The sequence below is a fragment of the Schistocerca piceifrons genome, chromosome 1 (genome assembly GCF_021461385.2).
Source record: "Schistocerca piceifrons isolate TAMUIC-IGC-003096 chromosome 1, iqSchPice1.1, whole genome shotgun sequence".
NCBI lineage: Eukaryota > Metazoa > Arthropoda > Insecta > Orthoptera > Acrididae > Schistocerca > Schistocerca piceifrons.
The window spans coordinates 148,538,989-148,555,390 of record NC_060138.1 but is presented as its reverse complement, the minus strand read 5'-3'; the positions used below and the strand labels follow the sequence as shown (position 1 = coordinate 148,555,390).

General features: G+C 36.1%; 1 protein-coding gene across 6 annotated transcripts in view; it reads left to right on the top strand.

Annotated features, from left to right (window-relative positions):
* LOC124787637 overlaps nt 1-16,074 on the top strand; it is a 55,317-nt gene extending 39,243 nt beyond the window's left edge. For 2 of the 6 annotated variants that reach the window (XM_047254425.1, XM_047254435.1), the window contains exons 2-3: nt 808-1,145; nt 13,470-16,074. In XM_047254425.1, the coding sequence (XP_047110381.1) occupies nt 13,519-15,501 (1,983 nt within the window). In that variant the 5' untranslated portion in view covers nt 808-1,145; nt 13,470-13,518 and the 3' untranslated portion in view covers nt 15,502-16,074. Of the gene's footprint in view, nt 1-807; nt 1,146-5,358; nt 5,379-6,181; nt 6,476-13,469 lie in introns of those variants that run through there. The other 4 variants (XM_047254445.1, XM_047254453.1, XM_047254459.1 and 1 more) reach the window with 3 other exon arrangements.
* Nucleotides 16,075-16,402: the final 328 nt, after the last annotated feature.

Genomic DNA, 16,402 nt, shown 5'->3' with positions numbered 1-16,402 from the left:
TGTGTGTGTTTAGGCCACATTAAGCTTACCACAAAAAAATTTATACCCTTTTTGAGTGAATTATATTTGGCATAGAGGGCACCTACAATATGTACCTTTTAACGTATTACATGTACCTTTTAACGTATTACATTTTTTAATCACATTTTGGAATTTTTTATTTTCCCTCAGAAATATGTTGTTGGTGTTTCGATTCATGGAGTGGGTTCTCTAAATGGATGTTACTGGGCTGTATAAATTTCATTGGTCTGTGTATAATAGTTTCAAAGTTATTAAGATCTGAAGTTGGGTCTGAACATAGATTTCCAGATGCGGGTTGCAATTTCCAGGTCACACCACCTTCTTTCACAAGCCATAATTCTGGAACTAATTGACAGGGGAAACTAATACTTTGTACACGAGTGTTCCACATATGGTAGAATTAGTATACTGAATTTCAGTCAAATCTGAGACTAAGCTGGAGCCCCTGGTTGAACTGACATGGAATGACCCCTTGGTAAACTAAAACAAAACAAAAATTTCCTTGCAGCTGAAGGCTCATTTCTTATTGTCTGAACAATTCATGGTTGCTGAAGCGCTGCATTATGTTAAAGATTTACATTTCCATAACTTATCACACGTATCTCTTTACAATTTTTCTCTGTTGCTCATATCCCTAAGTAAATATTCAAAGTGTAATGGTTGGAAGCTGTTCCCTGTAACCTTATGTCTGCGAATGGATTAAAATATCTACTTAATATTTGTGATAGATATCAAAATTGTTTTCAGTTGAAGACAGTATATTTATTTTGTTTTTGTTTATTCCAGGAAAATAAAATTGAGTTGGTGACAAAATTTAAAGGCATGTTTCAAGGAGGACTAAGACCTGGACGAATGTTGAAGAAATGCAAGAAATATGAATGACTGCTCTGATCAGCTGCTGTTCTTTTGCCTTTCTTGAACAAAAGGCAAAATAGCAACAGTGGTCCAGAAGACTATAAAACCCCGCTGGAACTATCAATTAGGTGTACTGCCAGTATTTTAAAATCTTCAGAGGAACCTTCTGAGTTATTAAACATTGATGAAGATACAGGAATCAGCCACAACCAGCACAAGTACTTGTCTACAGTCTTCAGTGTCATCAGTGCCCAGGAAAAAAAATGAAGGCAAGAAGTTGTTACAAAGAACACCTTCTACAGAAAAAAGAAAAAACCAATGAAGCAGTTGACGAGGACATGGATTTTATACTACCTTTAGTGCCTTCATTACAAAGGCTGAATCAAGGAAAAAAATTGAAATTTAGAATTAAATTCCTGCTGGCAGTTGCTGATGCAGAACGATCAAGTGGATCTCAGTCATCAGTCGCAGAAGAGATATCGTTGAGGTCCATTTGTTTGAATCAGAATAAGAGATGGAATCAAAAATTTTCGGAACTGGTGCTGCCATCTGGAAGGTAGGAGTAGTAGATATTTGCACCACTAGATGGCGAGAGTTGCATATCTGATGAGTCAGTGTGCAGAGTGGAATTCAACTGGGAGGATGTGTTGCGTATCCACAGTGATTTCCGTGATACTCTGTGTTTGGTGTGTGGTGATTTTACAATGGATCCGCGAACAGAGCAGCGCGTGTGTATCAAATTCTGTGCGAATCTCTGGAAAAGTGCTATGGAGACCCTTGCAATGATTCAACAAATGTTTGGGGGCAGAGCATGAGCCGTACACCGGCGTTTGAGTAGCATGCTTGGTTCAGGGCCGGCCGTACGGACGTTGAGGACTGGAAGGCCCATTAGCTGCACAACACCAGACATTGTTGCCAAACTTCAACAACTGGTTAATGCTGATCGACGTCGAACTATTTAAAATCTTGCGGATGAAGTGGGTATTGGTTATGGGACATGTCAACTAATGTTGACTGATGAATTGGGCATGCATCGTGTCACCGCAAAATTTGTGCCGAGGATCTTGACTGCCGATCAGAGGGCACAGTGTGTTGAAGTGTGCACGGACCTTCGTTGGACCGCATCTGATGATCCAACCTTCTTATTACATGTTCTCACTGGCAACGAAAGCTGGATTTATGGTTATGACCCAGAGACAAAGCAACTATCGTCCCAGTTGAAGAGTCTGGGCTCTCAAAGACCCAAAAAAGCGAGAAGGTGAAGAGCAAAGTGAAGAACATGATCATCGTTTTCTTTCATACCAAGGGAATTGTGCACAAAGAATTTGTCCCACCCAACCAAACAGTGAATTCCGCATACTACTGCAATGTTTTGTGCCTAATTTCAATTTTTTACCTCAAACCATTCCTGAAATATGGTCATGTAAACTTTTCAAAAACTGGCCAAAAATGTGTGAGCGGACTTTTTTGTTAAATTGCCCTAGGAGCTGCCCTAATTGAGCTAGAGAACTGGGAAAGGTGTCATTTTGCAGCATTTTTCATGCTCTTTCCAGTGATAGACAAAAAACATAGCTTCTAATTAATAACCTTTTTCAAAATGGTAATTAATATTTTGATTTCATTTTTTACAAAAAGTACATAATTGAAAATTTTCAAAATATTTCCATAACTACTTCATACTGTTGTAAATCACATGGCAAAATATAAATGTGGGATGATGATGGGTTTATTGTTAAAAAAAAAATTATTCTGGACTCTTGTTTTTCACTAACAGCCCTAGTTTGACCAAACTGACCTTTAAGGTAGTACGTCAGTAGAGGACCGTATACATAGGGCTTGATGTCTGTACAATAATTCAGAGACGGGAACCATTGTTGAGATGATGTAGTCTGCATTATAACCTTCTAAGGCTTAGTGTGCCTACAGCAGTATTGTGCACTGTGGTTTTAGTGCAAATGAATTGTTGCCTCTGTGTTGACCAGTTTGTATTTATTATATTTAATAATTCATTTTCAAGTAAATATATACATTGAAGAACAGTTTATAAGTGGTTTTTGTATAAATATGGAACCAAGTAAAAAGTGCAGTGATGTAAGAGTGCAGTGTTGTAATCCATTGAAGAAGTCAAATTATTTTATTAGAGACAGAAAAAAACTGAGAAATGTCACAACATGGATGCCCAAATTATTTCCTCAAATACCAAGTGGTGCCAAGATTTGTGATAAATGTAGGAAAGATGTAACCAAATTGAAAAATACACCAGAGCCCTTCAGTGACGAAAGTGTTGAAGAAGAATCTTCTGGATCAGAGATAATTATCCAAGACCAAGACCCTGACTTCACTCCAACTTCAGTAGCTGTTAAAACATTTAACACAACACTTCAAGAACTAGGTGAGTCCCCAATTGACAAGAGAAAATTAACATCTAGGCATTACGCCAAATCAAAAGTGAAGAAAATCTCATCAATGACACGTTAACTTTTTGTTGCACCTGAAACTTCATCATCAGATACTGATACTGATGAATCCGTTCTTGAAAATCTTAAAAGAAACTTTAAAAATTCTATAACTAGCGCAAAAAAACTAATGATTCTTACAAGTTTACCTGAAAAGTGGAGTGTCAGCAAAATAATGAGGGAATTTAATACTCCTAATTACATTGTTCGGCAGTCCAAAAAAATTTTGAAAGAGAGAGGTTTCATGGAAGGTCCAAACCCAAAACCAGGGAATTGTTTACCAACAGAAACTGTCAAAACTGTACATTCATTTTATGAAAATGATGAAGTTAGCAATGCCAGGTATTAAAGATTGTGTGACAATTACAGAAAAAAGTGGAAATAAAATAAAAATATCAAAAAGACTTATTTTGTGTAACCTTGAAGAAGCTTACAAGCATTTTAAAGACAAGTTTCCTAACATAAAAATAGGTTTCTCTATATTTGCTGAGTTGAAACCAAAACAGTGTGTATTAGCTGGCCGGAGTGGCACACACACTGTCTGCGTGTGCACAACTCACCAAAACATAAAATTAATGATAGAAAATGCCAAACTAAATACAGTAACAAACAGAAGCTTAAACAGTTATAAGCAGTGCATTGCAAAAATGCTTTGCAACCCATCATCAGTTGATTGCAATTTGGAAAACTGTGAATACTGCCCAGGAGAAACTGTCATACGTAAAATTTTAAGACACTCTTCCTGAAAACTTAATTGAACAATTTCAGTTCCGACAGTGGATGTCAGTTGACCGATGTAATCTGGAAATTGTTCAGAAATTACTGGAAATTGTTCAGAAAACTTCTGAAGAATTCATAGGTTTATTTTGTAGTAAGATGTCGACTTTGATTCAGCATGACTTCATTGCCAGGCAACAACGAACATTCCTTAACTCCACAGGAGAAAACCTTATGTAATCTGAATTTGTTGTCATGTGTGATTTTTCAGAAAATTATAGTATAGTTCTACAGGATGAAGCTCAGAGTTTCCACTGGACAAGACAACAGATTACCAGGACAAGACAACAGATTACCATTCATCCTTTTGTTATATATTACAAACAGGAAGACAAAATTGAGCATATAAGCTTTGTCATTGTTTCTGATTGCCTGGAGCACAATACAACTGCGGTTTACACCTTTCAAAAGAAACTAATTTCATATCTAACAAATAAATTTCAAAAGATTCCAAAAAAGATATACTATTATTCTGACGGTTCTGCCACTCAGTATAAAAATAAGAAAAAGTTCCTGAACCTTTGCCTTTGTGAGGAAGACTTCAACATAAAAGCTGAGTGGCACTTTCAGCCACAGCACATGGGAAAGGGCCTTGTGATGGAGTAGGAGGTTCAGTAAAGAGACTGGCAGCTCGTGCAAGTTTGCAAAGGCCATACCAAAATCAGATCCAAACTGCACGAGATCTATTTGAGTGGGCAGTAGATAATATCACAAATGTTGATTTTGCATATTCCACTCAAGAAGACTATGCTGCTTCAGAAATATTCTTAAAAAGCCGACTTGAAGAGGCATTGACAATCAAAGGAACACAGCAATTTCACGCTTTCATTCCCAACACTACATCAGAATTAATAGTCAAATACTTCTCAGGTGATATGTAGAGTTGGGAGAGTGAGGTAACTGCATTACCAGACAAACTGAAGTTACAAGATGTATCAGGCCATGTCACCACTGTATATGGCAGAAACTGGTGGCTTTGGGTACAGTTTAGAAAAAAAACGAAGAACTTGATGAAGTGAAAATAACTTTTCTTCATCCATGTGGACCAGCTAAGTAATTCTCTTATCCTGCACATGCAGATGTCCTGTGGGTGTCAGTTGTGGATGTTCTCACAAAAGTGAATCCATTTACTCCAACAGGGAGAACATACATTCTTAATGAAAATGATGCAAACCAAACCCAGTCAGCTTTATTAAAATGTAATATGTGAGGTTCCAAGACAATTTATTGGGAAACTGCTTTCAACTCAAAACTTAATTTTTGTCTCAGGTTAGTGTTAATGTATATTTTATAGAAAGTTGTTTCAAAATTATTGTTAGTACCTATTGTGTTAAATTTAGCTATGTACAGATACCTGTTACTCAAAGACAAGCATTACGTATTTAATTTGTTTAATAGTTCTATTTCAAACATCATGGACCAGAACTGTTATGTAAATACTTGTACTTATTCGTACTTTATTTCAGTTTGTAGTTAAATGCTCAATTTCTTGTTTTTGTTATATCGGTTAATATACTGTTAGTATAATTTTTATGAAATAAAAATAAGCAATCAACTTAATTATAAAATATGCTGATTAGTTTTCGTTTAATAAGGTGATGTTTTGATATTTCTAATACTTTTTTTACTTACCTTTCAGTATATTTTAAAGAAATTCCTGTTTGTTAAAGGTCAATTTGGTCAAACTAGGGCTGTTACTGAAAAACAAGAGTCCGGAATAATTTTTTTTACAATGAACCCATCATCATCCCAGATTTATATTTTGCCATGTGATTTACAATAGTATGGAGTAGTTATGGAAATATTTTGAAAATTTTCAATTATGTACTTTTTGTAAAAAAAAATAAAATTAAATCAAAATATTAATTAGTATTTTGAAAAAGGTTATTAATTAGAAGCTATGTTTTGTTGTATGTCCCTGGAAAGAGCATGCAAAATGCTGCAAAATGGCACCTTTTCCAGTTCTCTAGCTCAATTAGGGCAGCTCCTAGGACAATTTAAAAAAAGTCCGTTCACACATTTTTGGCTGGTGTTTGAAAAGTTTACATAGCCATATTTCAGGAATGGTTTGAGATAAAAAATTGAAATTTGGTATTTTTCTTAGTCTCAGTGCCCACTATAAGTATACCAACTTTCAGCAAAATCTAAGAGGGTGAGGTAAAATAGGTGTGTTGATTTGACATGGAATGACTCAAGGCCGTCGGTTCAACACTCTAGAGAGAATTCAAGAAGCATCGCTGGCAGTAATAAACACCCTCAAAGAACAGGACTTCAGAAAACGTTTGACCAGTGGCATAAGTGCTGGGACCAGTGAGTACTTGCGAATGGGAACTACTTCGAGGGTGATGGTGACCAATAGTCCAAAGGTAAGGTTTTCATCAGATGGCAACTCCAGTCCCGAAAATTTTGGATAGCACCTTGTATGCCAATCAGATGACATTTTCAGCACATATGTCAACTTCTAAATAAATCAATTTTTTTTAATACACACTTGTTATTTCTTTCTTAAGTATATTTACCTTGTAGTAACCAAAAACCTTTCAGTACTTGAAATACTCCCATGAATGACATTCTGACACTTATTATGAGGTGAAATAATTGCAACTAACGTATCAAAACTGTTGATAGACGTTCTGGTGTACTCCCAAAATTTTGAGGGTTGTGACCTCAGTTCTTCTTACAATCTACAGAACTGTCTTGTTACTGTATTTGCACTTACTATGGCTGTACCCAACATTTTGCCGCCGTCTCTTCTGTCTCGATTTTATAAGATCACGAACACTTGCAACCATTTCAGAGTCCATGTGCAGGAATGGTTGTCATCTGACTTTAAAAACCTCAATACTACCCATTGGCCAAGTAAAATCGGCCAGAAACTTGTTCATGCATGCCTACCCTTATAGGCCACTATCCTTTGCTGTCAGTGTTGTTGAGGGTTTTTGAGAAAGCCTTGTATAAGACAATAGTAACACATCTCTGTACAGGTAATTTGTTGTCAGACTTACAGTTTATCTTTAAGAAAAAAGATGTCTGTAGAAAATGGAATTTCTTTTGCATGTGAGGCACTTATAGAGCTAAATGGTGAGGACAGTGAGTATCGTCTTTGATTTATCAAAAGCATTTGTGTAAGTCAGAAAAGCGGAATGAGGAAGAAATCTGAATACTGGGTCAGTTAATATCTAGGAACCAAAAAGTACAAGAGTCCACTTCATTTTTCCAAACAGATAACAGATTTGAATCTGATTGGGGTGTTGTAAAGTGAGGTACACATAGGGTTATTTCTGAATTCTATGCTTTTCTTAATATGTCAGTAGTGTGACATGAAACACCACAAGTGATGGAAAATTTTTTGTGTGTACTGATAGTGTACTTGTCGCTGTGAAGAATGTGGAATGCCATGTAAATTATTTTTCATACAAAGCAGTGGATAACAGTTGCTCATGGTATATTAATCATATGAAATTATATGTTCTAGAGACATATTAAGTTGCCAACTTTACCTATGATAATGAATACACCAAAGCAATTAATTAAAATTTTTACCAAGGCCAGGATTTGAATCCCAGCCTTAGTACAAATTTTAAGTCGGGTTGTATTCATTATAGTTGCTTATGGGTTACAAGGAACAAATGGACGTTTAACTGAAACAAAATGCAATACGCTGACTGAAGTCCACAACAATGCACCTGTGCAGTGAATAGGACCCAAAAACATCCCTGAAGGTGTCCCCCATAAATGGCAGAAAAATGGGCGTACCAGAAAATACATTTGAATGTGGCATAACAACAATGATAAATGATGTTAGTTGTAGGTGTATCAACATAATATTGCAAAAACAGATAAATGAGGACCATACACTACACTTATCTATATCTGGATCCCGCTCCAGCTACTGCCGGGTCTGGGTGCTGACGAGTCCTTTCCATTTGGCTCGGTCCTCCCACCACTTTTCTTCCTCCACTTGCTGCCAAGTCACACGTCTCCTTTCCTCCTTTCCACAGATATTCTCACTCCCATTTTCCACCGTGTTCTTGGGTGCCCTCTAGGTCTTTTCCCATCCATCTTTAGTTCTTCCATAATTTTGGGGAGTCTCTGCCCATGCATCCTCTTAACAGCCCATGCCATCTCTCTCTCTCTCTCTCTCTCTCTCTCTCTCTCTCTCTCTCTCTCTCTCTCTCTTCTTGCTTATTTTTTTCACAGCTCTACACAACTTCTTCCTGTTTTCTCAATTGATCTGTGTTCAGTTTTTCAAGGCCTATCCACTGTGCCAACTTATAACTAAATCTGAGGGGGGTGCGATGGGGAGGTTCCCTTGTTAGTGGTGTTCTGCCCATTGCATTTATTGTTGTAAGAATTGCAGTGTCATTCTATTTTACATCATACAAAACCATCACTCCTAATTATCCATGTGATGTCTCTGACTAGTGATCACGATACAGGGTTAACCAGAACTCTATTGACAGAATTCCAGTAGTTGTTCAGGGATGTTTTCTGAGTATTTTGGTGGAAGAGACTCTAGGTCTCAGGTGGCTCATTGAGAACAATTGCATTTCATTTTATGTTTTACCCCAACTTATGGTTGTACTTGCTTTGCAGTGAAAATTCTGCGCAATAGTGCAAGTGTCAGTTGTATGCACTATGTCTTCTTTGAAAGTAAATGTGTTCCATTCATTCACAGTACAAGCCACTGACAACCGTAATACCCACTATATTCTTGGCTCTTGAGCTTACATTCAGTACTGGTCAGTTCTGTTTTGGGTTTGTTTTTTCAGCGTGTTAGTTCTGCAGTAAGTGATAATGATGAAAAGACAGCTGATTCGCATCTATATGGGTTCACTGATTACCTTGGAAGAGCATAAGCTCAGCTGTTCTGTCAAATCGGAAAACATTGCATTACTCTCTGTTCTGTGTAGTTTGTTTCAGTGATTGCATATTACAGGCTTTTTCTCTGTTGTGAAGGCATTTTAAAAGAAACAAAGGTGACAGTGGTAAGAAACTGTGTAAGTCATAATTATATTGTTATTCCTTAATGAGCTGCAGAAGACCATGGGTACCCTAAACTAAAATACTCAGGAAATATCCCAGAACAACATTCAAAAGTTTTTCAGAGTTCTGGTTCACCCTGTAGTTTAGTTGTGCTGATTTCTTTGCAGGTTAAGAGTTGACAGTCACAACACCAACCATGGACCTTCTACAAACCCTCCTGCAAATCATATAGTTTGTACAAAAAATTACAGCAGCAGCATTTATCAGGTACAATTGTATGGGGATACTTATCATTTGTGTGTCTCATAAATAGACATTATTGATTGAGTTCCTGTGACAAATGGGAATCCAGAATTACATATCCTGTTTGACCTGCACACCACAGAACTGCAGAAACGCCTTAACAAATCTGTATTTGCAATTCGATTGTTAGCTGACATAGGCGACATAAAAATGAAAAAGCTTGCATACTTTGCCTACTTTCATTCCATAATGTCATATTGTATGATATTTTGCGGTAACTCTTAAAGTCAAGCAAAAGTTTTCAGAGTCCAAAACCGTGTAATATGTATTATTTGTGGAGTAAATTCACGGACGTCCTGTAGAAACCTCTTCAAAGAACTGGATATACTAACTACTGCCTCTCAGTATATTTACTCCTTAATGAAATTTGTCCTAGATAATATATCTCTTTTTCCAACAAACAGCTCAGTTCATACATACAATACCAGGAACAAAAATGATCTGCACAAGGACTTAAAAGCAATTACTTTAGTTCAAAAAGGGGTCCACTACTCAGGAACACTCATCTTCAATAATTGGCCAGCAAACATAAAAAATTTAGTTACAAATAAAGATCAGTTTAAAAGGAGCCTGAAAGACTTAGTAGTGGCAAACTCCTCCTCCTTCATTGACGAATTTTTTAGTAGAAACAAATGATGTGTTGTATATATTCATTCTATTAGTATTGTTATTTCAGCTTAAAAAAATATTGACATGTTCCACATCCACGAGGATCTCCTCAGCACAGATCTATGGAACAAAAAACTAATCTACTCTGATTTGTGACAAGTTGTTGGTAATGTACAGGTTAACTAGATATTATCCTAGAATGTATTGTGATTACTTACTGAAGGTTGTTTATCTAAGTTTAACTAATGGGAAGTCCGGTCTTTGTAGAATAGGGATAAAGCATATTGTCAGTAGTTTGATGAGTTGCCATGAGAAGCTTTTAGAAAAACCAAATAACAGGAATTGGCAAAAGCTTGAATAAAGATGACGATTATCTCTATCACTTCTAGCAAAATTTTTTATTAGTCCCTGAATGAATGTTCTCCTGACTTCCCTGATTACTGACACAGTGTGAAGAAAGGGAGTGACACTAAATTTATGCAATATACAAACCATTTTCATTTACTGAGTACTCCTGTAGTTGTAGTTATATTTTCTCTAGCCTTGTAGAGCCATTCTACTTTCTCTGGGACATGTTCCATAGCATTCTGTCATCTCAATATTGGACAGAAGAGTCATACTTAATTGGGAAGACAAATTTTTGGAGATGGCAAACAAGACACTGCAGTTAATAAATTCGATCTCCTCGGGTTAAGATTAAGAGACTGCCGTTGATAGTTTCCTCCTCTGAAGGTGTGATGCACCAGTATGTGAAACTTGTGGATTATTTTACTTACTTGTGTTTCATATACTGAAACAAGGACAACTCTGTGCTTGGTTGGAGATATGTCCACCACAATAGGTGACAATAACCACATTTTAAGATAGATTTTAATAGCTGGTAAAGTGTGGGGTAGTGTGGGTCATTGTGCTCTGAGTTATTGCACCCCTCTGTTCTTTATTAAGTAGTCAACCACTCACATATAACAGGCAGTCCTAGCAGTTTTATGCAGATGATTCTTGTTCCATTAAGTAGTATCTCAAGTAGAGAAACAGTGCGGTTTTATTCAGCTACGAAGACACCATTGTAAAGGGGATGCTAAAATTCCCATGAATTTTTGTTATAACCTCATCATTTATACAGTGAGTAGCAACCTTTTAATCACTCTGGCCCATTTGTTAAGACAAATTTCATTAAACATAGTGACATATTCTAAAACATGGAGCTATAATAAGGAGAGATGGCATTACAGACTAATGGTGTATGTTGATTTGAAGCTGGTGTTGCCATGTTTGGTGCCCTAAAGCTTCAGCAGACTACTGCTTATGATTTCTTCTTCTTAATTTCTGTCGTGTGAATGCAACATTTGTTTTAAATAGAAAACAATTGCAGTGCTTTTGTGAATGACAGTACACCAGGGAGGCATTTCCAAACATTTTTCTGTCTTAAATGCATATTTGATTGAGTAAAAGAACAATTTTGCGTTATTAATGTAACTTTGTATTTGTTGTATGTTTTGAATAACCAAGATCAGAAGTATAATATGTGAAAAAGCTACTTTTGTAGTTAAGCAGTTTCCCTTCTACAGACAGACAAAACTGATGTTTGGTCTGTGTTCTCTTCCCAAAATACTGAGAACATATTTTGCAGTGTTTGGTCAGTTTCCAATCTTTCCTTATCACATCTTTCACCCAAGGAGCTTTTTGAGTTGGATTGATAGGAAATCTAAAGTCAAATGACAGAAATAAAACCATTACAGTAAGAGTAAAAAGCACAGCCAAAATGCCCATATATAAAAGAAAATATTGCTTGACTGAGTCCACTTATGAATTAAATGTGATTTCCATACACTTTCAGGCTATAATTAGAATGATCTGTACACCGACAAATGAAATGTCATTTTTGATCAAAACACTTCCACTAGAAGCTAATGTTTCAGGCAGCTAACATGACAGATGTCGGCTTCAAGGTTGTGACGTCATGGCAGTGCCCCATATTATACCTCCATGCACTAAATTCTCCACTACTTAAGACCCATTATGGAAATGACAAGATGAATATTTTCATTGTGCCCTTAATTTATATGTCTGTGGGACTGGTGCTTCCTGTCCATTAATATTTTTTCTGTTTAAATCTTTAATTATGTAGTTGTATTCAGTATTATTGCACTTTGTATGAAAGTTCTTTCGAGAGTATTCTGTACTTAATATCCAGATAACCACTTCAGAATCATATTTGCTTTTCATTGCTATAGTACTTGCATATAGAATTTTTCCCTTTACTCCATTGTTGCGATAGCATCAGCTGGAGAAAAAATTTTCTTCCTTTAGATATCCGGTACATTTATTCTGTAATGTTTGTATTCGTAACTCGTAATACTAGAAAAGTCTTTGCATTAAGCAAATTTTTAATATTTCAAAAACTCTTGTGTAAGTCAAATTTGTTCATGTGGTCACTGAGCATTCTTAAAATTATGTGAAACAGTTCACTTGATGAAACCATCACTAGATCTTCCAATAAGATAGGATAATGATTTTTCTAATAAACTTTTCAGACAGCATAGTTTAGTTTTAATGAAATATTTATTGCCTCTCCAGTAAGTAATAAAACATCACAATTACAAAAGCGTCTTGCAAACAGTGTCATATAGTCTGTCTAACAGACAGCCTTTCTTTGAGGTGCAACATACTAACTGAACATTTACAAAGGTAAATACAAAAAAGGTTTTGTCTTTTTTTTTATATACAATTAAAATGATAATTGGTGCAGTGACTGTGAGCAAAATGGTGGTATCTTTTAGTTGTCACTGTCTGAATCCTAACTGTCACCTAATGATGTCACTTTCGCTCTGCCACAGTGATGGTGAAGTATACTTGACCTTATTGCTCCAACCCCCATTCATACATGTAACGTAAGAAATACACACTTTGTAATTATCTCACATCATAGTAATGAGAAAAACTTGTTAATTGCATTTTTAAAAAATATCTGTACTTCACTCAGCCAGCAAAGGCAGTACTGTGCATGAAAATTCTGTCATATTACAAGTATCATAGCTTAATAAGTTTCCAAATGGTTGTTGGTTTTAATACATAACACAATACCTATTAAACTGGTTCTCATCAGTATTGAACCACGTATTTATGTCAACAGTAGGCAGACAGTCTGAAGAAAACTGCTAATGTGTTTTCCTAAGGAACGATCACTGCAACTGTGCATAAGAGAACTGACAGAGTTCAAACCATGTGGTATGCAGTAAGAGAGCTGATGACTGGCTTTCAACAGCCCAAATCCATCATCAACATAATATTAATCTGTAATTTATTTTTCATGTTCAGAGACATCAGTTTTTATATACACATTCCTTCTGATTTCATATCACAGTACCTTAGTTAAATTAAATATAGCGTAGTGCTGCAAGTGAACTAGTATTGAATTATGTACCAGTGAACCGTGTCTGAAAAGTCTCTCTCTTATTTCAGGATTTGGCTCAGTAGTGTTCAGGACCAGTAACTTCTGCAGTTCGACACAATGAGTTACGAGGAAACAACAGGAGATTTAAATACATCAGTTGGTGAATTGGCCAACTTGATGAATGATACTTTCACATGCTGCATGAGGAACTATGAAGCTTTACTGCCTTATCTTGAGAAAAATGATACAACACCTAAAATATATCATAGATTAGTGCATGTTAATATATTGTTGAACAAGTTAAATGAAGAACTCGTAGGACTGAGAGTTGACTATTTAACTCTTTCATCATATGAACAAAAAGGGGAGCCTGTTCTGTCTGAGGGAACTAGAAAGAGAAGAGGCTCTGAGGTAAGCAGAAGCGGGGCCAAAAGTATAAAGACGGAAATACCGGTTTCCAGTAATACTGAGTTTTCAGTTACGTTATTTTCAGAGACTGGAATCAGTAAGCACTCAGGGAATTTTGTATCAGTGGATACTGAAGGAACAAAACACACAAACGTACAGAAGTCAGATGTGCACTGTGCCAAAAATATAAAATCAGAAGTACGTGACTCAGATGAAGTTGTAGATTTAGTTGAATTCACTGCAGGTAGTAGTTACACTCCAACAGTTCAGACAGCATGTGATACTGTAAATAATGGGATGACATTACATATTGCTGGTGATGAGAAAAATGCATGTGTGTTGGGTAGACTTGTGGGAGGTAATGCATGTGCTAAACCTGCTGACGAAATTACTCAGAATAAAAGTAATGAAGAGTGTGTTCGGTTGCAAAATGTCAACAGTGAGACTAGCAAGCAAAAGGAATGTGAATCCAGTGGTGGTGGTGGTGGTGGTGGTGGTGGTAGTAAAGATTACGGCATTCACAGAGGACTACGAGGAGAAGTTAGTTGTACAACTTCTGTGTCTTACCAAGCAGAGAGACCATTTGATGATAAAAAATCTCCTGTTGCTTTCACTACTTCTGATATGGAATCTGCTATGTTGGTAAAAGAGAGAGAAAGCAGTTGTAACAAGGGGGAGAAAGGAGCTCCTCATTCTCCTAGGAGAGACGAAAGAGCTGATATACCTGTTCAGAGAGCAGAGGAACTGTGTGATACAGAACTTGATCTATATGGTGTCATAAGGCACAAGAAAAGGCAATTTAAGTGTACAGTGTGCGACTGTGTACTTTGTAGTAAATACGCACTGTATGATCATTTGAAAGGAAAGAAGCATAAAAAGAAACTACTAACTGCAAAGAACAGTTCTGCTAAAGGGTCTGGAATTTCACAAAGCAGCTTAGAAAGTACCGGTACTGCTTCTGTTTCAGTGTGTTCTGCAGTTGCCTGCTCACATACTGATTTTGTTCCAAGTAACAACTGTGAAAGTACAGCATCTATTCCTGTGTATTCTGCTGTTTCCTGCTCACCTTTGAATACTGTTCCAAATAACAGTTGTGAAAGCATAGAATCTGTTTCTGTGTATTGTGATGTTTCCTGCTCACTTGCTGACACTACTACTATTGTAGAGAACACACACCAGATAATATCAACAAAACATGCAGTCAGATTAGATGATATATGGACATATTTTCGTGCACCATTTCACATTAACAAAAAATTCTTCAGGATTCATTCAGGGAAAGTAGTTTGCTCCCTTTGTAATGAAAAGATAGAGAGATACATACTCGGTGTAAAGACACACATTTCTAAATTAAGTCACCTAAATCGGATAACTGTATTACAAAACATAGAACTGGCAAATAAGTCCTCAAGTAAACGGCTGTTGAATATACCAGGTATTCTAAACAATATTATTCCTAGAACTCAGTTTAGTTTGACAGACAATGGTTTTTTTTGTAGTGTTTGCAAATGTTTCTGTGGAAATACAACCGTATTAAGTCATATGACAGGTGCAAGTCATGGCGAAAAGCTAGAGGAAATGAGAAAATCAATGGAAAGCAAAATGGAAGCAACTCGGGCAAGGAAAAAAAGGAAGAGAGGATTACATCACTTAAGAGCTATACAGAACTGTCGCCAACAGGCACATGTTTAAAGGGACACCATGTTGCAAAGTGAAACGAAAATTAGCATTGTGATGAGTGTTTAAGATTAAGTGAAAACATCAAAGTGAAATATGGAAAAAGTAAATGGAATAAATAGCTATTTAACGAAGAGTGGTGGACTGGGATAAAGTTTTCAAATAGGTTGCTTTGGCAGGAGCAATTTTGAACTTGTTGGGAGGTCTCGACAGTACATTTTGGATTTATGTACAGAGTTTTATGTGCTTTTTCCTTACATAATATTTATTTACCTGTTCCCACACACTTTTAAAGTAAATATTATTTTTTGTTGTTTATATTAGTTTTTAGTTTTTGTTGTTATCATATGTAAGATTTAGCTTTAAAGCTGAATTCATCATTCATTTCGTTGTAGTAACATTTTCTCTTTCTTATACATTTACATGCCAGCTGTTTACTCATATGTCTTGTACATATAATTCTGTTGTTATCCATTCAAAATTTCGCAATGAGAAAACCAGCTACTTTAGAAAAGAATGCTCTGGTTCTCTCACACTACTCAATGCCATTTTTATATATTACTGAAAATAAACCATTTGCTTTAGATAGCCATGTCAGTTTTCTGTTGACTTACAAAGCAAAGACCTGTTTAATACACGCATTATAATTGTGAAAAATTAAATCTTTTAATCCAAATATTCTCATTAATTGCAAGAGAAGTGACTAATCAGATGGTCTTTACTTTGTGTTTGCTTAGCTGGGATTTTCAATTTCCTGCCTTATTCGTACCTTCAGTCAGTAAAAAACCGTTCCTTCAGAATACAATATTCCATTCCAAACTTTAAATTAATTAATTATTTTTTCCCTTCTTCTCACTCTTAGTGTTGTGGTTGTGACTTAGCAAGTTTGTAGACTTCATGCAATGTTCTTATTGCA